Raw genomic sequence first — 23,560 nt, 5'->3', positions numbered from 1 at the left:
GCGATCATGGCGATAGATCACATTAGTAGAGTGTCATTGTTGTAATTCTAATAATGGTGTTAGCAATAGATGTCAGTAGTCCAGCACAAGTTTTTAGGCTATGTAACTAGGCAAGAAAGAGGACTTTTGCTACTGTAGTAGTTGATGGACGTGTACGTGACGAGCAAATCAATCAACCAATGCTAAATGCTAGGCTTAATCAAATACCTTGGATAAAATCGAGGTATCGATCAAGGAGTCTCAACTTTCTTTGTAATGGCTTTAGGGATTGAAATAATGTCTGACAACGCGGCAATTTTGGGCGTTCATGCTCGAGAGATCTTGGATAGTCGAGGGAATCCAACGGTCGAAGTTGAAGTCAAGACGGCTGCTGGTGTATTTCGAGCTGCTGTACCTTCTGGAGCTTCCACCGGTATTTATGAAGCTTTAGAGTTGCGCGACAAGGAACCAAGTCGCTTCTTAGGCAAAGGTAGGGAATAGCAATAGCAAAGAGGAGCATCACTGATCATGAGCAATATTAGGGCGATACTGTCTGTAAACGATAGCTAAGAAATGAACATTTATCTGTGAATGTTGTTTTAATAATAAAAATCGCGATTAGACTTGGTTATGTACTGTATTGTCGTTGCAGTAAAGGAAAAAAATTGACTTTTATTATCTATTATAAGGTTATACAAGAGGCATACAATTGGTCTAATTAAATCAAAATGTCTTGCAGAAAAGTACTAGTCATTAATGTAAATAGACTCTAGCAGAACTCGTTCAAGTTGAATGAATCTAATTCACAATTGATAAAATGACTACGGATCTGTTGGACTAGACGAAACACCATTATGCGCGTCGAATTAATTTATAGCTTACGTTGCTGAGGATGATTGAATGAATTAGCAGTGATTAGAGTGAAAGTAGATTGACGATTAGAAATTAGAAATTACATCCTGAATAGCTCGTTTTAAAATCGAGTAGCTTGTTCCATGAATATTCACCCACTAATTTGCTTCCAATCTTGGTATTAATTATATGCAAGGTGTGCTCAAAGCTGTTAGTAATGTCAATGATGTCATTGGGCCAGCATTAATTAAGGCCGTAAGTTGACTATACAATCTGACAAATTGCTATCAAGTACTAGACCAAGTCTTGACTAACTTAAGCTACAAATGCTTAAGAATAAGGATATTGAAATCGAACCTTGTATGGATTTACAATTTAGGGTGTAGCAGTTACAAAGCAAAAGGAACTTGATCAATTAATGCTACAGTTAGACGGAACAGAGAATAAGTGTATGTTATCTCCATTTTATGACGATCATTTTTGATGTTGATTGATACTGTATATTGTGGCGTAGTAAATGTTCAAATACCATTTATTCATAGCCAAATTAGGCGCAAACGCTATCCTTGGTGTTTCGCTCGCTGTTTGTAAGGCCGGAGCTGCACACAAAGTAATGTGAATGCTTCAATTTGTTTTAAATGCCGCTTTGGTGGTAATAGCTAGTTGATAATCTATTTAACCAAAATTATGTAGTGGTTGCTTTTAATCCAGTCAAAATAAGTAATATACATACTATATCATTTTGATTGCAATAAGGAAAAATTATTTTAAATCTAGGGTGTTCCTCTTTACCGTCACATTGCTGACTTAGCTGGTAATGAAAAAATCATCATGCCAGTGCCTGTAAGTGTAATAAAAATAGTTCATTTATCGTTTTACCATGCCCAGAATATAAATTACTGAAGGCCTTTCTGTACTAATTCTCGAACTACCTTAACTTTTATTACATTTGTACATCGATTTATATATCATGTCATACTATTAATATAGGAATATTATAACTTGATTTGCAGGCATTCAACGTCATTAATGGAGGAAAACATGCCGGTAATCTATTGCCTATGCAAGAATTTATGATTTTACCAACTGGAGCTAGCAGGTTTAGTGAAGCCATGAGAATGGGTTGTGAAGTTTACCATAACCTAAAGTCGATTATCAAAGCTAAATATGGACAAGATGGTAATTATAAAAAACTTCAATGTTTAATAGTTAAATTGATTCCTACCAGATTTTAGCTAAGTAATTTCAGTTAACTGGAACAATACTTCATTTTATAGCAACCAATGTCGGTGATGAAGGTGGTTTCGCTCCAAACTTTGCTGATGGTGGTGAAGGTAAGAAAATTATCACGTCATTTATTATGATATTCAAACAGTCGTCGGTAATACTATTATTTGCTGCTTTCAGCTTTACAACTGCTACAGGAGGCTATTAAAAAAGCCGGTTATACTGGAAAGATTTCAATTGCTATGGATGTTGCTGCGTCTGGTATAGGTTTAAATAATTTTTAGACTTTACGATGGCTGTAACTCATGTTAATTTTTTTGTTATTATTTCTAGAATTCTGTGAGAATGGCAAGTACAATTTGGACTTCAAGAAATCAAATGCTAGTCCAGACAACTTGGTATAACAAGAATTCGTAATACGTAGTATTGTCAAAATTTTAATTCTATTTTATATATTTCTAATTTCTAGTCGTAGAGGCTATACTGTATCATTTACTTACGTTAATCTTATAATTGTAGCTTGCTGGATCCGAATTAGTCAAACTATACCAGTCTTACGTCTCCAATTACCCAAGTATACATTCTAAACTTACTCAGGCATTTGCGCTTTTGCTATAAGAATAATATTTATGTTTTCGTTTGGTCTTAGTCGTATCAATAGAAGATGGGTTCGACCAAGATGACTGGGAGAGCTGGTCCGCTCTTACAGCTGCTGTTGATATTCAAATTGTCGGGTAGGATACGTTGGTCACATGCTTTGCTACTGTAGAAGATGTATGGCTAATTAGAATTTTTCTGAAATTTTAAAAATTTTTTAGAGACGATTTAACAGTAACTAATCCGAAGCGGTAGGAATACTATCGAATAACGTATTTATAGCAAAGTGTATCCTTTAATCGCAAAATGTCAGTTTAGAACGTTCTATCTTTCAGCATTAAAACGGCCATTGAGCGCAAAGCATGTAACTGTTTACTTTTGAAAGTAAATCAGATTGGCTCCGTAACTGAATCGATTGACGCGTATGTAGATTTATATATTTATCATATGATACTTTACTCCATTGGTCATTTTTAATTTTAATTTTAATATACGATGTACAACGAAATTATCATACAGCTGTAAATTGGCACAACAAAACGGTTGGGGCGTCATGGTCAGTCATCGTAGTGGAGAAACTGAAGACACCTTTATAGCTGACCTCGTTGTTGGCTTGCGTACTGGACAGGTACGAAATTTCACACCTTGATTTCAGACCTTTAAAATAATGACTTTTTTAGTGCCACTGATATACTACCTGCTATACATTTTTGATTTGCTTAATTCAGATCAAAACTGGTGCGCCCTGCAGGTCGGAAAGACTTTGCAAATATAACCAATTGCTCAGGTATAGTAGCGATCACTATTATTCGAAAATTTATCCATCGTACACCTGATTTAACGAAGTGATTTTAATTTAGGATTGAGGAAGAACTTGGTGATAATGCCGTTTTTGCTGGAGCAAACTTTAGAAACCCTTAATCGTGAATTGTATGACAGCAATGGTCGCAATCTAAATATCTTTTAATTTCTTTAAAATTTGTTACAATTCAGGTTAAAGGATATTTTAAGCCTTACCGATTAGAATTTAAAACACTTCAGTTATTACAAGAATCATTCGCTAATTTTTAGGATTAACATTCATGCAAATAAAAACTTTGCTTATGGCACCAATATCCATATTGAATTTATCGTGTGTTTATTTATAGCGAAAGGTAATTACGACTTATGTGAGATTAGTAGCGTTGTAGCTAGACATCTCTACTATGTTGGCATACTTAATAAATAATTAGAATAACTTATGAAAACCTGATACTTTTTTTTAAGGGTTAAAATTGTGATCGTTATATTTGCACTCTATTCACCTATAAGATAGATGATAAGGTAAAATAGAAGTGCGAGATTGATCTTTCTGGCCTCTCGTTTCCAGTCTATAGAATGGTAAATCTCAAGAGAAGTTGATATTATTTATCAGCTGAATTTTACTAAATACATATACGTAAATCTTATTTTATATTGGCTATCAAACGACCGATGATGCGACATTTCTGAGTGTAGCAATCTGTAAATCAATCAATCATTATTCCGAAAATTAACAGCTTGCGCACAAGATGATTTCTTAGTCTATCTCTCTTTGGACAATAATTACATGTACATACGCACATTTGCACTCTCAAAAGAATATTTGTAAAGCAAATTACAGTATAAATTATTACGCACCTGCTCGTTATCTAAATATTAAAATAGCAACGTACTGTAATGTATTTGCTATAACTAAAGCATTGGACTAAAATAAACGAGTAAAGAAGATTTGTACACGTTAATAGTATTATCTAATTGATAAATTTAAACATGTAAGTATAAGTCTGTCTAAAATGAGACAAAACAATTGTTGTAATGAGATTTGATAAGTATATTTACCAGGGAATTAGAAGAAACAAAACTAAGGGCGCTATGAAAAATGGAAATTGCTTAAGTCACTCCTTTATTATCAGTAAAAACTACTAATTTAATTAACAGATACTACGTACTTGAAGCATTTTATATCGCTTATTATCTGTGCAGTCTGATTAACTTAGTTAACCAAGCGTAACGCGGTCATTACCTAATGAGCAGTTTACAGTAATGCTATATGTTATATTACAATTCGTAATTACTTTGGTGATGGGTTCCAGTAAATTTTTTAAGGATCTTTATTCATAAATGTGCCTTAAGCATGAATGAACCGTCTCGTACTAGCAGCATTAATCATAGAATATGCAATTATAGTGTCGATATACGAAATTTAAATTTAAATTTAGTTTGTACACAGTATCATCTTTGGTATTAAACAACAGTCATTACATAAATCGTTAAAAGTCATTAAAGAAATTGATATGTAATCTTATTATTACAGTATATTTTGGTTACAGAAAATGTAACATTAGCAGTTAAACGTTTATCGCATTCGTTTAGTAGCGAGATCAATATTCTAAAGTGCAATGGACATGTGTTACGATCCGTCAGCTTTAGTGTATTGCAATAAATTTTAAAATTAAGTAAATTGTAAGTTTTATAAACAAATCAATTCGCATGGCATAAAATAGGTGTTGTATACTTGTATGTACGCAGATGATTAATTAAAATGTGACTATAGTATGTGATATTGTAAATAAACATAAATTGAATAGCAAAAGAAATCGAGCTTCGTGCGAAAGCAAGAAAATTCAATAAACATCATGAACCAATTTTGTATTTAAATTAAAATATTTCCGGAATATCTATAAAGTTTCCATCTAATCTGGCTTTCCAGTATCCTCCAGCATACATGTGGTAATATTCATTGGTATCTGGATCTTTCTTCATAACGAACCACCTGATAATGTTAGAAAGTCAAAGTAAGCATAATTCTAGGATTACAAAACTCTAAAACTTTAGTAAGAGTTTCCAGAGCAATATTAATTTTTTAGGCAGTCACCTGGGCTTGTACTCTATCTTTTCATTTGCACGATACCGACGGACAGCACGCTGCTTTTCTTCAAGTCTATGCTTCTCTTTAGAAGCTTCCAGTATCTTAACAGCACAGCGTGATAAAATAAAGAAAATAATTGTTAGAATTAATTTCTAGGTTATTCTAGGTAACTTAAACACTTCTACGGATACCTTTCCCTCTTCCATTAGCCTTTGATCAGGTCTGCACCTACTATCCGTGGGGCAAACACCTACAAGTACGATGGAAATTATTAATCGATAAAGCTATCAAAACTAATATGTAACAACAAAGTGTATATTTAAGACATAATTTAATTATATTCCACCAAGAAGGGTTGTATATCTAACCTTCCTGCAATTGATTAAGTTTCATCGCAAAACGTGTGAATCCATACATTCTGTATCAATAACGTTAAGCATTTATTATGTTAAAAGCATACGCATATACCTCCAATACTGAGATTAAAATACAACCTGGTAGATGCCGCCGGTCTCTCTCCTATAGTCCAAAGACGTTCAGTTTTCATATCTATCAAATTCAAGATTTTATTCTAATCTTGAAGGTTGAATAAACAATATTAACGCAGTATACGTGAATATATACCTGATACCGAGGTGCAATCTAAATAGGAATCCCACGCTCCATTTAATTCAAATTTAATCTTATCTTTTGCATCTCTAACTTTACCTAATGCAAATTTAAAAAATTAGATTTAGTAAATAATAAAATTCGATTTCGGAAGTCGTAACAGTTTTCCTACATTTTACATTCTTGTAACTTCTTCCGGCTTTATTCCATGAATCATAAACCATAAGAGAGATTTCTTGCGTTTGATAATTAGTAATTTTAGCAATTCCATCCTATTTTAATCAAATTATGATATCATCTGAATGCTAAGAATTCCTTTCAAAGGTAGTTATGTATCTTAGCGCTATAACGAGTACCTGATCAACCCACATAGATCCTATAAGTAAGTTATGTACAATAGTATCTGGTCTATTCCACGAATAGTGGTGTTGATTATCTTTGAATTTAACATGGACATCTCCAGTAGGCGATAAGCGTAGAAACTACGTGATATTAAAATATAAAGAGTATTATTTTGTAAAACTAGCAAGTATAATCTGAATAAATGATTCAAAACAACGCACTTGTCCACGAAATTTAGAATCAAACTTATATTCTTGCCATAATTTCCAGGTTCTTCCTTCACAATACATAGCTAAGACTGGTGGATGATGGCTAACCTACAATGGATAATAATTTGCAATTGTTGTTATGGTTCATGTAATAGCTAAAATATAACAATATTTGCCAAAGTAAACGCAGATACATTACTATTAATAGCCTTGTAAATGTTAAATTACCTGTTCACAGAAACAACAATAATCCAAGTTATCATCGATAAGCTCAAACGTTTCACCAAGTAGCGGATTGAATGGTTTACTATACCTACGAAATATAAAAAATTTCGATAAAATTTTCTTTTTCTTATAATAGTGACGTGTGCATTGTGCAATGATGACGATAATATTAAAAAGCAGTTGATCTAGATCACATCCTATAATTGTAAGTATTTTACAATACTGTATTGGTAGCACATTTACCTTCCAATCGTTGTAGAGAAAGGCGAGACGGCAAAAGCTGTAACCAACGCTAGACGTCTCATAGAGTCTTTGCATTCTTTTAGTAAATAAGTTATAATTATTAGTCCTACATTTGTTTTATAATAATTCTGATAAAATTACAGATACCAGACATAAACGTAAACTCGTCAGTAATGTTATAATCAATTACTCTATGATACGATACATTTGCATAAGATCGAATCAATAATAGCAATCTTATTACCAGCAGCTTGATTCAGTAAGTATGCGTATTCTAAATCTTCACAGATTCTCTGAAATGATATTAAGACTCTAGATTATTTTGTGTTATCATAGCAGATGAATCGACTATATAGTATACACCATAATAATTAGATTACTATCCGTAGTATCTATAGTTTTTCCGATAGCTTTTACATCATTAGATGTAATATCAAATGAGTATAGAAGTATAAATATTTCGACTACACAATTTACCTGCATCAGAGACAATGGCTCGTTAAAGTGAATTGGCATTGTAACACGCCATAATTCTTTACCAATTGCTGAACGAATCAAACTTTATAGATAAGAAAATTGATTAAAATGTGATAACAATCTTAATGTTTTCATTTTAAAATACGACTGTAAAAACAATAGCAGTAATCTGGACCTTGTAAAAATTAACAAGGCTTTCTCAGCCTTTTACATTTTCCTTCTACAACTGTTTAATTGATTAACAAATATTATTATATGAATATTGCAATAATTTATTACAGTAATTCAGATACAGAATGATGCCAGAAAACCTTACTTGAAAAACTGGCCTAGGGATGTTGCTATCTTTTCAGAAGGGATCCGTTGGCGTGACTTAGCATACCTAAATTCTGGTAATAGTATCGTTAAATACGATGAGATGGAGCGTGATCAGATTTTATTAGTACTACTCACAAGATAATCTACAAAGAGAGCCTACAAAGGTTCGTCTCTAGCTTAGCTTAAAGTACAAACCGTAAATAAGGCATTGTAGATATGCTAACTTTTACTGTACGCATACGATTTTGAATAAATTTATTATTGACCTATTAATACTATAATACTAATGTACTATAATAATTAGTAATCATTCAACTATTGACAACCGCAATTATCTGTACTATCCATTAAAGTATACTAGGTGTAAGATTTCTTTGAGCAAATACGTTATCATAAGAGCTGCTTAATATAAATATGTCGTAATGTTAAAAATAAAATTATATCCAATTACGTCCGTAAACCCTATTTTATTAATTTTGATATTTTCATTGCTAAGATCTTGTAATTGAAATTATTTATTATGTTAGTATTGTATAGTCCATAGTTAAAGACCCACCCCATTTTATTAATCTTTATATTTGCATTACTGAATAACCTGCGTAAGTTATACGAAAAATCAAGAAAGATCGAGTAATAGCTAATCCGAGAACTTCAGACCATACTCGTGTATGAACATCCTGATGTATGAGGCTTTATATCAGTCAACTTAATACAAAATACTACATAATCATAGCAAATCAGTTAACATATTTCAAATTACCATGCTATAGGAATATGGAAATATGTGAGCGACTGAATTCAATCAAAATCAAGAAATAATTAAACTTTCAACGCCCCAATATCTAATTATGCAGTATAACAACCGTTACCATTGCATTTGACCAAAGAGTTCATTGTATACTGTTAAAAGTACAATTTGCTTTCTATGAATTGATGAAGTAGATGTATATACAACATATAGTTTACTGATATCAGCTAAATTGACGTTAGCCCTGTTCAATATTGTTATTCTATTCTGATTCAAACATTTCATAATGTTACCTATCAGCATGATAGGAATCCTATATACCATAAGCATAAAAATCATATGACGGAGATATTACCGGTAACTTTTAATTACTGAATGTAACCCTCGTTAATCTCGTTATTTCTGTAACGTCTATTTCATCATTTCATAATAGTTTGTCTTGAGAATTAAGATAGACACAAATTAATGCGTATAATACTATTTAATAATTACAGTATTACTGAAAGGAATTACAAATCGCTGCATTGCCAGTGTTCATATCCATAGATCATTATATGTACGTAAAAGTAACTGAAGCGGGATTTATATATTTACTTTTATTGATTTTATTACATACATTTAAGCGAATGCTATTTCGAAACATAGTTAGTGAGATAAAGAAGTGTAACTGGCAGGAGATATTTTGCGTACGTACGTTATATATTACTGTACTATATATAGTTCAGTGAAATCGGTAAAGTGCACTAATTAGTTAAACTTTCTTAGCTATAAGTGTTGTTAGTTGCTTGAGGGTTAATACTGTACTGATTAATTAATACAAGCTTAAGCTTGATAAGAAAACGCCGAGGAAACTGGCTACAATAAATATATACTATATCTTATCCTATCCAAAGCTTGGTGGCTCACTCGTGTGTAGCCTTCTTTTGGTGATTACTACGGTTAACACAAGTAATAGTTTTTTCTAAGCACCCCAAGCTCTCGCTATAAGGTGCAGTGTTTAATGAAGAACTTGCAATATTTTAACACCTCCTGCTCTATTAAGGTTAATAGTTCTATTAAATACTAAAAGTTCTGGACAAATTCGGCGCAGACTTTATCGATTAATAAATCGATTCTAAGCACTGTATGACTAAAAGGTCTCACAATATGTATATTGTAGGAGTAAAATTTTTAATTTGCTACAATTAAGCTTATTAGTTGCAATTTAGTAAATCACATAGTCAATGTTTGTAGAATTCTTACTTGCAATAGTTCAGTCTCGCAATAAGCGAGCACCGTAGATACGTAAATTGAGTTTTCATCATTGAGTAATTAATTAATTTGACAGTGGGGATTGTGCAAAAATACGCAACAAAGTTGATCAAATTAGATGTACAGTACGTACTGCAGTATGATAAAGCGTTGAACATGCTGGAGATGATGGTACATAAATTTATTCATTAAATTATGCATGCCTAATTTCAACTACATGCGGTGTAATAACTACGTGCATTGTATGGCTACACCGCACGGTCAGAATGGTGATGCTTACGTAAACCGCTAGCGTCTATAGTAAAATATAGTAACGTAGATAGCGCGTCATTTCAATTACTATAATGCCTGGCTCTTGTACTACACGAATAGAATCTCCAATCTTGAGATTTAATAGCTGCAACTAGATCACAGCTGAGTCAGACATTTTTATTCAACTTACTCGCTTAATTTCAATTGTATGCAGTGTCTGATTTTTGTATCTTATGCGGTTAGAATATCAATCTTGAGATTTATTGCAATGGGTAGCATCCAGTTAAAATGCTGAAGAAAGTAAAAAATTTACTCCACATGCTCCCTTATTTGTAACCACAACCAATGCATGATTCTTGAACTGTACAATTATAGCAAATTTTAAGATTTAATTCCCTACTATAAGAGAGTCTTACACACAAATAATGGCAACACAACAAGATATAACAAAGCTAATACTTTCATTTGAAACTACGATAGAGAATTGAACACAACGCGATACGCCCATCTACAGCTTACGTGCTTACAAGTATTCATGGGTTAACCTCGATTTTCATTCATGTTGTAATACTGTACAATTGAAGTGATAGAAACGGTAATCACCGAGAATAATTAATTCCATTTTGACTTGTTGCAAGTAGAAATCCAAATGTTAACGCGAAATTATAAGTTGTGCAGGCTACAGAGTTTAAAGAATTGGACATTTCCTAGCTATCGTGATCATCACATTAGGTTATGCAGTATGCTATATGAGGTTTACGGTGTTTTCGAAGGTTTTCAATAGTTTATAGGAAAAATAGAATTGGCTATCAGCATCTTCATATATCATATGGTGGATTAATCATTTTGTCTGACATGACAACTGAGTAAACTACGAATTTTCATTTTACGAAGACCCATTAGCAATTTTTGCATTTCTACATTGAATATAGGCCAAGATAAAGAAAAAAATTAAGAAATAGGAACGTATACGCTTGTTCATCAGCAAAAGATCCTACCATGTCCCTTGCTATCAAGGCTAACGCAGGTGTGAAAGTAGGATTTAATTGTAGAATTGAGAAATTTCTATGGCGTGAACTTCACATCTAAGCATGTATTTCGTGATACTACGCGTATTTCAGATTATTCATGTATTTTTATAAAACATTAAACCTATAGCATCATCACAGTAATGCTCAGAATGATAGAAGTTAATTGTTATCCCAGTTAACAATAAAAATTGATGAAAAATCCGACAGTATTTTCGACGAAAAGACGATGCCCTTTTCAAGTTATTGGCATGTTAAATCCTCATCAATCGTATTACAAGTCCTAGCAAGGTATTTGTAACTTGCGCTTACCTGATTTTTGTATCAATTTTAATTCACTTTCTTCTTCTTGATCTTCAATTACAGTTTTTCCATCGGCTTGGCCATTGACAGTAAGCTCATCAAGTCCTTGAATACCATTCCTCAGATCATCTTCATCGAAAGACTCATCAATGTTATTTACGTCATCATAATCATCGTCATCTACTTCATACCAATCATCAACATCATCAGATATGTGATCCATATCTCCATCACGCACCTACAGTAGCCATTTTGAAAATAAAATTGATCAGTCAACTGCTTGACGATATAATTGGTCTATTTTAGCTAACTTAAAATGAATGCATCAAAATGGAAATGGTTGACAATCCATACCCTCTATTCTATTCCTCAACTGACATACAGTACGGTACAAACAGAGACCTTTCCTATCTAGGGTCTTTAAATTACAACCTATTTTCATCATCCAAAAGGACAAATAAATAACCAACAATTTAATCCAATGAATGAATTACAACTATCCAATCAGCTGATCATAGACACGGTACAACACTGATCGACAATTGTACAGTATTATTATTCTTGACTTTGACAACGACGGAAGCGATTTCCTTTGCCAACAAAAGTTGTGCATGCTATTACAGTATATCTAGTCAAGACTATATCTGCGCCGATTACTATCATCAGAACCATCGCCAACGTCATTTTAGTGAAAATCTACTGACTTCACGCTATCTATTTTATCTTATCTTTCTACAAGAAGAAAAAAAAGCTATCACACAAATACATCCAATAGAAGAAGTACCTGATATCTAATCTATAATGTACTTTAGATTAATAGATAATGTAGAAAGAGAAAACGTTGCATGTATGAACAGAAATATAATATAATCAATAGTCTGTCTAGTCGATATTATCAACGTTGAAGGTTGGCAAATGACGACACCAGGGAGAAATGGATCAATAGCTTAATATTAGCAGCATTCTTATTGTGGTTTTCCTTTATTGTATATTAGTAATAGCACAATCGTCGATGATATAGTACTTGTTATAGTTTTCATTGGTAGTCAAAAGCAAATAGTAGAAATTTCTTAAACCAATACGCCACAAATGAAGGCCATCTACACGATGGAATATACCAATACTGTCTCGTATATTTAAATATTCTTGATAAGGAAATATAATCTCTAAACGGCCAATAAACTATACCGGCTCTATTCAATTTTTCTTATAAAAGAGATTCAATGGTAGTTAAACTAGTGATATTTTAATAATTTGTAAAAGATGAAAGAAAATAACTGATTGAGAGTCAATATTTTGCGAACAGATGAGAACGATATATTTTTACTTTAAACTTTGTCAAACTATTGAAAAGAAAATCACTATCTGATTGCACGTCCATGTGTGCTCTATCCCCCTCATAAGGACAAACTTGCGATGGAGAAAATGACACTGTCGTCTGCGTTAAAAATACAGTACTATCTATCCAGCTTAGAAACGTTAGACATGAACTATACAGTACTCTACAATCTGAAAATATTAATCAGTAGCCTTACTAAAATTCATCTGTGGACTATTATACCACAGACTATATGCACTAAATGGAAAACAGAAGGATCGAAAATTGCAAAGAAAATGAAATACTTCAAAATTGCTACCCCCCCCCCCCCCGTAGGAACCGGCATAGAAGACTAATATGACTAAGTGTCGGTTTAACCTTAATAATATCTTGATCTTGTACATTACCGTATATTCAAGTTGTATTTACAGGATCATAGTTAACATGATAGAATTCGATTTAAAAATAGATAAATGATCCTTTGGATAAGGATGAATCATTGAGTGCAATAGAATGCAATAAAAGGAGGTCAAAAAGCAATCTTATTTTAAATCTTCTCCTTCATACAAAAGACCAATATACTTCTACAGAATAGAAGCAGATTAAGCAAGTATTTGTTTACTCAAAGTTGCAATCCGCTTACAGTATAGCAATCCACCATTGCATCGAGTTCATTTTTTTGTGACGTAGACATTGTTGATTTTGCAAAAATAGAGCGTGCAATGTTTAGGATCACGCCATTGATACAAGAAATTAATCGATGATCCTAATACCGCTTATTCCTCGGCTGCATCCAAGGTTTACTATTAACATGGCTGATCTTTGATGATTGGATCTCCAGCCAGTAGATTAATCAATGGGTGTCGAAAATTTGAAATCATCATACAATGCAATAAGAATCTCATAGTATCCCTTGTCACATTATCATGATTCTGTATTACCTTACTATTTCCAACACAAGCTATACCAGTACACCTTCAACCAGTTCTACTAAAACTCTTTTTGAAATATGCTATAATTACTCAACATGGTAAAAAAAGTGTTGAAATGTTGAGCCATGATATCCAGTAAAATTAGATAAGTTGCTTTGAGGGCGTTCGAAAAGACGAGGCCCTAGGGACCTTTCTCGTCGATGTAAGCTTATTCCATCTATTCCTATTCACATCGCCATGATCAAAGATGCCTTAACTCAATCTGTTCCGACTAGATGTACCTATCGATTAGTCAACCTACCGCCTAGTTTGCTATAATCATCACATTTTCCATCTTTAAGCCTTTAACAACTGGTATAGTATAAGGAATACACGAAAGGAATGGACGCGTCCACTCTTGTGAGGTAAACTACTTTTAAGCCTTCTACATGTACACGACAGTACAGTCCTCTGTTCTACCAACAAGCAACACGCTATCCCGTATGTTTAACGTTGAAAATAGCTTCTACAACGTGCAGCCTACCTTCTCATCGTCCATTTTCAAGTCATTTTCCATCGACAAGCATACAAAAACAACCAAGATTTGCCGTTGGTTAAAGCAGAAATTGAATTTTGTCCCTGCCGGTCAGCGCCTAAAACGTATATACTGTAGGCACTACGGATATTAATATAATGAATAGGTAATATGCGGTATTGTCTAGGATGCAGGGTACTGTATCAAAACAGTCACAGATATGATCAATGTATTCTAAGGCTACTGTTTTGAACAGAAGCTCGAAAGTGATTTATTACATTGTATCCAATCTGTCATTTCGCATCGGCGTATGGCTGTAGAAGGAGCATTTGATGCCATTCTCTATTAAATATCCGGTCTAAGATTATGTTGTGTCACCCCTAAATTTCATATTGGAGTCATGATGTAAGTGTTATCTAATTCATACAGACAAAGACGATAACATCATGGGTGACAACTTATTTTGCACAATAGAAAGAGGGGGTTGTTCACCTTTGGCAAATTGGACGTAGAACTCGTTGGTCATTCAGTATTGAATGCCATTGAGTGGATTGACCAATTTCTACTTTATGGAATCCTAACTACAGTATATGGGTCATTACTAGTAGTAGTGATCACATTACTTTCAGATTCAGATTTCTATACTGTTCTCAGATAATTTTTTTATTTATTCATCAGGTCCTTATTTGTGTTATTCTGGGCTGACCACGACATCTGTATGCACTATTATAGGGGCGTGGCGAGAGCCCTCCAAAATGGTTGAATAATGTTCAGCTATAGTGTTGCCTTCAATTATGTCTTTCAATTTTGAAGAAATGGACATTAAATTAGGCTCAAATGCCATGCAGACAGATCGGTACGACATTGAGCAATGGATTCATGATATTTTGATCACTTCATATTGCAGTATTGAATAATTCGATTTCTTTTTCAAGTTTCTAATACAAACTATCAGTCGCTGCAACCATTTTACAACTCACGTCGTAATGCAGGTCTATAAAAATTTCCCATCGCAAAGGATAAAGTACTTAATCCCACTGTAAATATAATACATATATAGTAGGTTAACAAGCATACAATCACTCGATTCTCAGAGAATCGAGCATTTGGTAATTTAAGGCATTGATAGCGTATTCACGATTGATTTGATATCATTGACACTGTTAACTGTAAACACTATTTACATCCATGAAAGCGTACATTTCCTTTATAAAGGTTTCACTAACTGCAGTACAGCAACTAAATCTTTACCATTTACCACGATAGTAAATGAAGTATTATAAATTTATGATACGGAGATCTTCTTTCCTGTAACTGCATACTCGTATACCTCAAGTCCCCAATTTCCTACGTAATAAAACACCCATTAATAAAGTTACGTTGTGCATGAATGGATAACGCAGTGCAATACAAGCATGCTAACTAACAACAATAAAATAATAAGTATAATCAGGGGTGAGTTTCCAACACATCTCATTTACGAGTATTTATTACACTACAATTCCACAATAACATCCATCATAATACATATACAGTGTCATTGAATTAAGACCACTGGTGAATACATACGAGTATAATCCGTGGTGAAAAAATATATTATCCGGTTAAGCTGTGAGGATGGATAGCATTAATTACATTATTTACTGATAGATAAATTTTTAGAGACTTTTGGTCTGAACCAGTAAACCTACTCAAATTAAATAAGTATAGTTTCATTAGATTTGGCTTATCAGCGTTAAAGTTAATTTCTATCTAACAGCATGATTCAAATTATTATCATAGATCAATAGATGCGGATATCCTCTAATCATAAATACAGTAATTGGCATTAATGCTTAATGATATTATAGAAACACAGGCAGGCATGTATCTGTAAATTATAATTCACTACGATAACTAAAAAAGAGTTTCATAGCGTCATTTTAAGGCAATAATTGAATATGCAGTCCGTCTTGTAAATATGCGATATTCTGCACTGTGGAAGATACTATGGCATTTTATGCGAGTGCAGAGTACACTTTCAAAAATTAAATAATTATTTGCTTTCACCAAATATTTCCACATATTCGTTAAAAGTGTCGATAATATATTCCTCACATTCTCCAACTGATAAATCAACCTATAAGACCAACGCACCCGTAAATAATGGTTCATAGAGGGAATATGTTATCATTCAGAAATCGATATTTCATATATGTATTTTACCTTGAATAAATTACGCCATTCTTTTGTAATACTAGCTATAAATTTTTCACAATCAAAACTAGTCGCAAAGCACAACGGAATACTATGACTTTCATCACTTTCCACGATAATGTACTCCTGCAAATGCAAAAACATTCATCTTTTCAACAGAGCAAAATAATGTACAACAAATTCTCTTAACTATCAACTGAAGGAAAATTCAATGATCTAACCAAACTGCAACAATACGGTATTCGCCCATCTTTATCTTTAGACACGGAAATTATACTCTCAATCGGACATGATGATATCATCTTTAGAATCTCACTTTCTGTATTAGTCGTACAAATATATACCTGAGAGAAGAACAATCATGCAGTGATATTTATATTTCTGTAATTGCAATTTCATAAGCGCCAAATATTTCATAGGCGTCGAAATTAACGTAATAATTACATTTGTCTTCGTGATAATCAAAGACCCAAGAACAAATCCCGGACCCGGACATACAGCATTATTCTTTCTATCCCACACCTATCACAAAAATAATTATTTTAAAGATTATCGGTAGTCCGTACTTCTATATATATACACTATAGCGATAATGTACTAAAAAGTTGCTCTATCACTAATTTACATTTTGAGTTAGAATATTTTCATACAGCAACGTTAACCATATTCTTAAAGACTCTCCATCTTGAGCTGCAAGAGCGAACGAAGTGCTGCCATCTTTCATTTTAATCTTTTAGTAATAAATAAAATATAATCAGACGCCGGCGATATAGTAAGAAATAAGAATGCTACAGTTAAAATTTAAACATCTATATAAATTACATAAGTCCTCAGCATTTCAGAAATTTTATTATCAATTTACACACCTTAAAAGCAAATGGCTTTTCGCTATCTGGTATCAAATTGCACTCTGCACATTCCCTGCACAATGAAATTATAATAGTGCAAATTCATTCAGAAGACAATTATACATTATACACCTGTTAGATTTATTGATTATATTTATAAGAAGCTATTACGACTTGCACTAACTTTAAATCAAGAATAGCTTTCGGATGTCTATCACCCTAAAGATAACGATATATGAATTTAAAAAATAGGCAACTTGGCAGTCAAAATTTACTACAGTGATAGGTTTGATACCTTTGCTAACCAATGGTATAATTTTCCATCTCTAAATAAAAATACAAAGATATAAAAGCAGGATAACATTAATACTAATTGAATATAAAAATACTACTTTTCGCAGTAATATACAGTGAATAAGCTTTGCCGATATTACTGCTTCTATCTACGATAAATACTAACTGAATGCAAAAATACTGTTTTAACCAGTTTTGGCCCCTTCCAAAGTAACCTTGTGGTTTATAATATTCAAGCCACCCGTCTAAGTTGTGAAATGTACAATTTGTTATCAATAAAAATTTATTTAATGATTCCCTACATTGTTTGAGGCTACTGTATGTGTGTGTCTATTCGAAATCCAAATAAATCCATTAACGTAAGCACTAACTATGTGTCACTGTTGACTTTCGCGGTTTCATTCGTGAAGCGACGTTAGAAGCACAGCAAAACTGGATGTATTTAAGCGCAGAGTTATCTTTAACCTGTTATATAAAATATCAATAACAATATCGGTAAGTGTATATACTGCAAAATAACAAGAAAATGTGTACTCATTTGAAAAATATTTTATATGCTTATTTAGTAATTATTACATGCATCACATATTACCACTTTTTCTTCAATAGTATCTATCCACTTATCCAGTTCTGTTATTTTATCATAAATTATCAAAGGTTCCAAACCCCGGCAAGATAAAATTTTCTTTAATTCACCAATTATAGCTCTTAATTGTAGTTAAAGCCCAATAGTTGGAATATAAAATTTAACTTTTAGCTACAATATCAAAGTTCAATACTTTTACGACTAGATTTACTACTATCTTACAAAAATCGAATATTCATAACAGCAATAAAAAATATCTACCTCCCATGCAATTCACAGAGTGTATAGATATTTAGTTTGTTGTAGTTTGCTGATTTGATTGCTATTCCTAAAAGTTGCCAATCGATTCCAATCTTCCAGTAATAGATATTCATAATTATTAATTTTTAGCTATCCTGCCATACTACAATTCGTACTTTCTCAATATTCATATAAATTTATGATGGATAAAAAGATCACGTTGGAAACAACATTAATTTAATCTTTACCACAAAATGGTCAATAGCATCAAGTTCGAAGGACAACTTCTTCATATAACTGCCTGAATCTGTAATAAATAGAATGGAATATAACTCACTAATTGATACATAAAAAATTTTATCAATTGTCTTACATTAAATTTATAACAGTATATAAATTAATACAGCTTTAGCTTATTAGTCTTAAAAATCGCATTATACCTTGATAAAGCATGTAAATTGTTGCATCGGTCAGCAACAGGTACTGAAAATTTACGAACATGGTATTTTCGAAATACGGTACCTTGTACATCTACATACGGTTAAAACGTTACTAATTGAATTGAACAACACACAATACAGCGAAACACATCCAATCATACCTTACAGAGACTTTCGATTTCGTCATCAATCGTATTTAACGTTAATTCTAGTTCAATACTAGGGGTAATGCTAAAATAAACATAAAAAAATTATCTATCGATCAAATCAATTCAGCACTACAGGATTAATAATCTAATCAGATAATGATACGATTTACACACTTTATTTCGAAATCGAAAGCCAAGATGTTTTCAGGTATATTTTCACTAGCTGATAAAGAATGACTTCTGGTTTTCTCATTATCCTTATCAATGCTACTACCATCAGTGCTCGTTGCTGCTGCATTACCAAAGTCATTATTATGTGTACTATAATTATCAACTTCCTTGTCACTGTTAGGACTTTCTATGTCAGGCTTAGCTTCGGTTTCAGTAATAATATGGTCTTCTACGACTGATAATTCATTAACTTCATCGTTGGGCAACGTGGAATGTCTATTTTGCAATGAAGTCTCCACCAGAACATCCTGAGATTGCAGCAAATCCGATAATTTATTATTCTTAGGAGGGGTTTCACTATTATCTATAGGATTTAAGGCATCCGTGGTTACAGTTAGCTGTTCGCTACGTTTCATGTCCATTTCTGATTCAACATGAAACCCAATTGTATCATTGGATTTCAATGTTTCAGCATTTGTACTATCATTAAGAAATTGACAATTTTCGACAGTTTGATTAGTCATTTTGGGTGTTCTAGATATTTAACCAACAAAAACCACTAATTAACATCAAAACATCGCGCACAAAAAATAAAAAAACATAAATTGCAACAGACTTACTCATTATCTGGTAACTCCATAACTGTATCTGCTAATATCTCTTCATGGTTGTCAAACCCGATAGTGATTATTTCTTCAGCAGATCTAATTTCATTATCATCTGTTACAATCTGCAAGTCGCTCCTTTTAATAGGTACGAAAATAATAAAAATACATTAAGTCAATCACAAACATCAGAAATAAATCCTATAGTTATAACATCCTACTCAGTTTGGAGTAGCTCCGAAGGCTTTGTAATTAGTTCGCCTTTCGACGTCACAGATGTACTATCTACTGGATCCATAGGTGCTTCTTTTGCGTGGAAATCATTCTTATTTTCTTCAGTGCTAAGATATTTATCATCCAGCACATCAGTGGGAATTTTGTCATCTGTGATAACATCACCATGCGATTTAGCCGACTTGTCGTGACTACTTTGGCTAGTGCCTTTAGATGATTTATTTTTTTTCTTTTTTCGATTACGACTAACAACAGTGTCAGCCATATGTTCAGAAGATGTTATAGACGCTTGCAGCATTGGAGGAATAGGAGCAGAACTTAGCCGCGGATGTTCTTTTTGGGGCAACTTTTCTGGAGCGGTTTTATCTTTTTTAACTTCTGCATTAGGCGATATGTTATCATTGGCTGGAGACATTACTATTATGCAGTACATTCAATTAATCGTCAACGTTAATATTACAAACCTAGGCAATGAATACCAGTACGTGTATTTATACAACGATCAGTGCTTTTACGCATAACACATTGATATATGAAGCTTATTAAATTCAAAATCCGTAACAAATCACTCACTCTCAATTGAAAGACTTACTGATTCTTATCAAATCTTATAACTGTAAGCTAATGATGAATAAATGCCTTGCTGAAGCTATTCATTGCTTATCTTTTGAGATATTCAGTAAGTATTTTCGAAAAGCAATCAACTGCCTACTGTTATTCTATCGTCCACTACTATGCTACTTTAAAGCAAATTCGCAGTACTATGCAACAGCAATTCATATTTACCAGCCGACTTGCTTTCACTTGACTTGACAACGCAGTCAACGTAGCCCATACTGGTTAATACTTTCTTTTTTGCAAAACCAGGTGTATTAGAAAGCTTATCGTCGTTATTAACATTTCCCGATACAAAAGGGGTAGAATAATCAACAGAATCCATGTAAGGGACGTCCTAAAAGAATAAAAATTCCGCCCACTGTCAATGCAAGATAAACTTTTACCTACTAGAACCGCTCGCATATTACAATTTTAACAAGGTAATCTTCTAAATAGACCGGTTACAGGTAAACATGAAATACTCTTGTTTGATTGCTTTAGATAAATTTACGAAATAAAATGCGTAACCTACCATATCGAGAACAAACTGGATAGCATCTAAACCAGATGCTACTGTCTCTAGTAGCTGCATTCTCTGCACAACAAATTAGTGAGAAGGATTATTTATCATGCAACCATGTAATAATACCAATATATATTAAAGGCTAGTTACAGTTACAATGCAATTTCAATAAAATTGTGTAATCATTATCAGTAAGACTTCTAGCGTTGATAATACCTCAATGTCACATAACAGTGCATATCTGTAAATGATAAAAAATTTGTTTTAATTGGTTTCTAAAAACTGTAATATTCTCAAATTAAATCCAGAGATGTGTATAAGCAGATGATTTATTTCTTAATTTAGAAATTCTGGAAACCTAAGGTATTACTAAGTATGATACAAATGTATATTAGTGTTGCATTAGAGCTGCTACAACAGTTAGCTTACCTATGATAATGTTTTCTTTTGTGTATATCGTTCTGTTTGGCAAACAAACGTAAATAACTTTCTAGGCTGCTTTCTGCTAGTATCAAGTGGAGCCACGCACGACCTTTACGAATAATTGATATTTGAATATTGTATCGTATCGAATAATAATAGCGTAAAAGGCAATTTTAAACATGGTCAACTGATTTTCATCCTACCCTTGCCGATGTCACTTGAAACATTTGCTAATCCTTCAATTTCTTGCACTGTTTTCTTAGGAATAACTCCGTGAAGATACTTCCAAAATCCGTTTTTACCAGCACGTAAACTTATAATGCAAGACAATGTAAGATACGTATTCCTAAATTATGAGGTTATCTAGAAGTGCATATAATGCTAAATAAAGTTTCTCAACTTGCTATACTTGCATAAAGAATCGTTTGCCTTATCCTTATCGATTAATGAACTCTTATTGATTTTTTATAGTTTTTGCGAAAACTGCTATTTACCCCTATGTCGACTATCGACTACACTGGAACATGCCCGACAACTGAGGTAAGACAAGACAATCTTTTAAATGATAAAATAGAATGCAGTGGTGGTATTAATGGTTATTTTGCTCGGTACAACTCTGCTCAATTCTACGTACTGCGATTAGAATAATTAATCAAAGACTGTAATTAAACGATTCCATTTACAATTATCCCTGCTAAATTTATTTATTGTTCGATGATAATAAGTGGATCGATAACAGTATCGTATCGTTCAAAGACGGGCAAGAAAATAAATTCACTATGGTTCAATTGACTTTAACCGTATCTCTATGGACAGAATGTTGAATCAAGTACAGTATCTACAATACAAATATTGGTGTCCAGTGAAGAGTTGTGCAAGTAAAACATACCCATGACAAAAAGCTCGATCCAACTGTATACAGAGATCATGGAGTTGCAAATTGTTGTTTGAAATAACCTTTGGTGTATCTTTTGAGCGATCTTTGGATGAAATGGAATACAGCTGCAGCTATAATACATATTGGAAGAGTAGTATTAACGAATATTTTGTGCTATAACAAATGGCTAATGACAACTTTGCATTCATATTATTCCGTGCGACAGATGAAAACAAACACCTACTTTACTGGGGTAAAAGCAGTTTAGTAGTTAATTCATTAATCAGGCCAAACACACTGTTTTATTGCTTCAGAGTAAATCATGCTTGTATATTTAACTAGTAGACTATCATAGCCATGAGCAGTGGCTGTATGGTAAGTTAAAAGATTCGGTGAAGTGGATTCACCAATACTCGTATTAAAGACTTGAAACTCAACGTGTCGATATATATTCGAAATAACAATACTGTACTCTTGTTACCGAAGTTATTAACTCATCGTCATGAAAATAGCCTTCATCGAAAATATTGATGTTACTGCCAGCACTATTCAGTATAGAGCAATATTATATTATGTGCTGATTTAATGATACACTGTTGAGCATCAAGTCAAAATGGACTGCCCTTACGCTCTTGATTGCGCCAGAGATCGCCACTACCATGTTGTCCTTCACTTTGGTATCATCATATTCAGCCATGGCGTCCTGTTCACATTCACGCACGTAGGGCACAATCACACGGTCACAAATCAACAAGAAACATGGGATCCAATTGACCTCTTAGCCGTCTACAAGCATTTACGTTGAATCAATTTAGTCAACGTAGTATAATTATGGTTTTCCTATAGATTTAGCGAATTATTTTTGTTGGAAAACTGGCTGTAGGATGGAGTTTTATAAGAGTGGACGAATGTCCTATATCGGTGTTTACTGTTTAGTGCACGTTGTACTGTATAATGTCCACCAGAGACCCTAAGAGGATTTAGTATACTGTACACTTAACGCTGAGTGCATAGAACACTACGGTAATAATGACTTGTAACTCGCCTAGTGTTCTGCAGTCGC

General features: G+C 33.0%; 4 protein-coding genes across 4 annotated transcripts; 1 reads left to right on the top strand and 3 right to left on the bottom strand.

Annotated features, from left to right (window-relative positions):
- Positions 1-276: 276 nt before the first annotated feature.
- On the top strand, positions 277-3,769 carry TRIADDRAFT_37880 (expressed hypothetical protein; the record flags this gene model as incomplete). Its single annotated transcript, XM_002113784.1, has 16 exons — positions 277-469; positions 1,028-1,086; positions 1,211-1,280; positions 1,374-1,441; positions 1,609-1,674; positions 1,845-2,010; positions 2,109-2,165; positions 2,239-2,319; positions 2,392-2,456; positions 2,578-2,632; positions 2,708-2,792; positions 2,877-2,906; positions 2,991-3,077; positions 3,175-3,283; positions 3,384-3,442; positions 3,516-3,769. 16 exons carry the CDS (start codon positions 277-279, stop codon positions 3,574-3,576), a joined length of 1,311 nt encoding a protein of 436 aa, XP_002113820.1. The 3' UTR covers positions 3,577-3,769.
- A 1,565-nt stretch (positions 3,770-5,334) lies between these two features.
- TRIADDRAFT_26288 (uncharacterized protein) lies at positions 5,335-7,734 on the bottom strand (the record flags this gene model as incomplete). The annotated part of the gene is made up of 13 exons (XM_002113403.1): positions 5,335-5,449; positions 5,552-5,646; positions 5,737-5,795; positions 5,914-5,963; positions 6,040-6,094; positions 6,158-6,253; positions 6,327-6,426; positions 6,511-6,636; positions 6,718-6,813; positions 6,934-7,018; positions 7,174-7,249; positions 7,418-7,466; positions 7,651-7,734. Coding segments are annotated over 13 exons (1,086 nt in total), but the record flags the coding sequence as incomplete, so codon positions are not given.
- Positions 7,735-16,349: 8,615 nt separating this feature from the next.
- Positions 16,350-19,762, bottom strand: TRIADDRAFT_57617 (uncharacterized protein; the record flags this gene model as incomplete). The annotated part of the gene is made up of 11 exons (XM_002113402.1): positions 16,350-16,433; positions 16,520-16,636; positions 16,732-16,854; positions 16,955-17,032; positions 17,136-17,240; positions 17,377-17,431; positions 17,543-17,577; positions 18,727-18,785; positions 18,919-19,009; positions 19,080-19,149; positions 19,242-19,762. The coding sequence occupies 11 exons, from the start codon at positions 19,760-19,762 to the stop codon at positions 16,350-16,352; spliced, it is 1,338 nt and encodes a 445-aa protein (XP_002113438.1).
- Positions 19,763-20,060: 298 nt separating this feature from the next.
- On the bottom strand, positions 20,061-23,194 carry TRIADDRAFT_64028 (uncharacterized protein; the record flags this gene model as incomplete). The annotated part of the gene is made up of 8 exons (XM_002113401.1): positions 20,061-20,494; positions 20,864-21,029; positions 21,207-21,269; positions 21,414-21,438; positions 21,627-21,729; positions 21,824-21,966; positions 22,510-22,628; positions 23,126-23,194. 8 exons carry the CDS (start codon positions 23,192-23,194, stop codon positions 20,061-20,063), a joined length of 1,122 nt encoding a protein of 373 aa, XP_002113437.1.
- Positions 23,195-23,560: the final 366 nt, after the last annotated feature.

The sequence above is a fragment of the Trichoplax adhaerens genome, genomic scaffold (assembly GCF_000150275.1).
Source record: "Trichoplax adhaerens TRIADscaffold_6 genomic scaffold, whole genome shotgun sequence".
Taxonomy (NCBI): domain Eukaryota; kingdom Metazoa; phylum Placozoa; class Uniplacotomia; order Trichoplacea; family Trichoplacidae; genus Trichoplax; species Trichoplax adhaerens.
The sequence above is the reverse complement of the archived record's forward strand: the minus strand, read 5'-3'. Positions and strand labels throughout refer to the sequence as shown.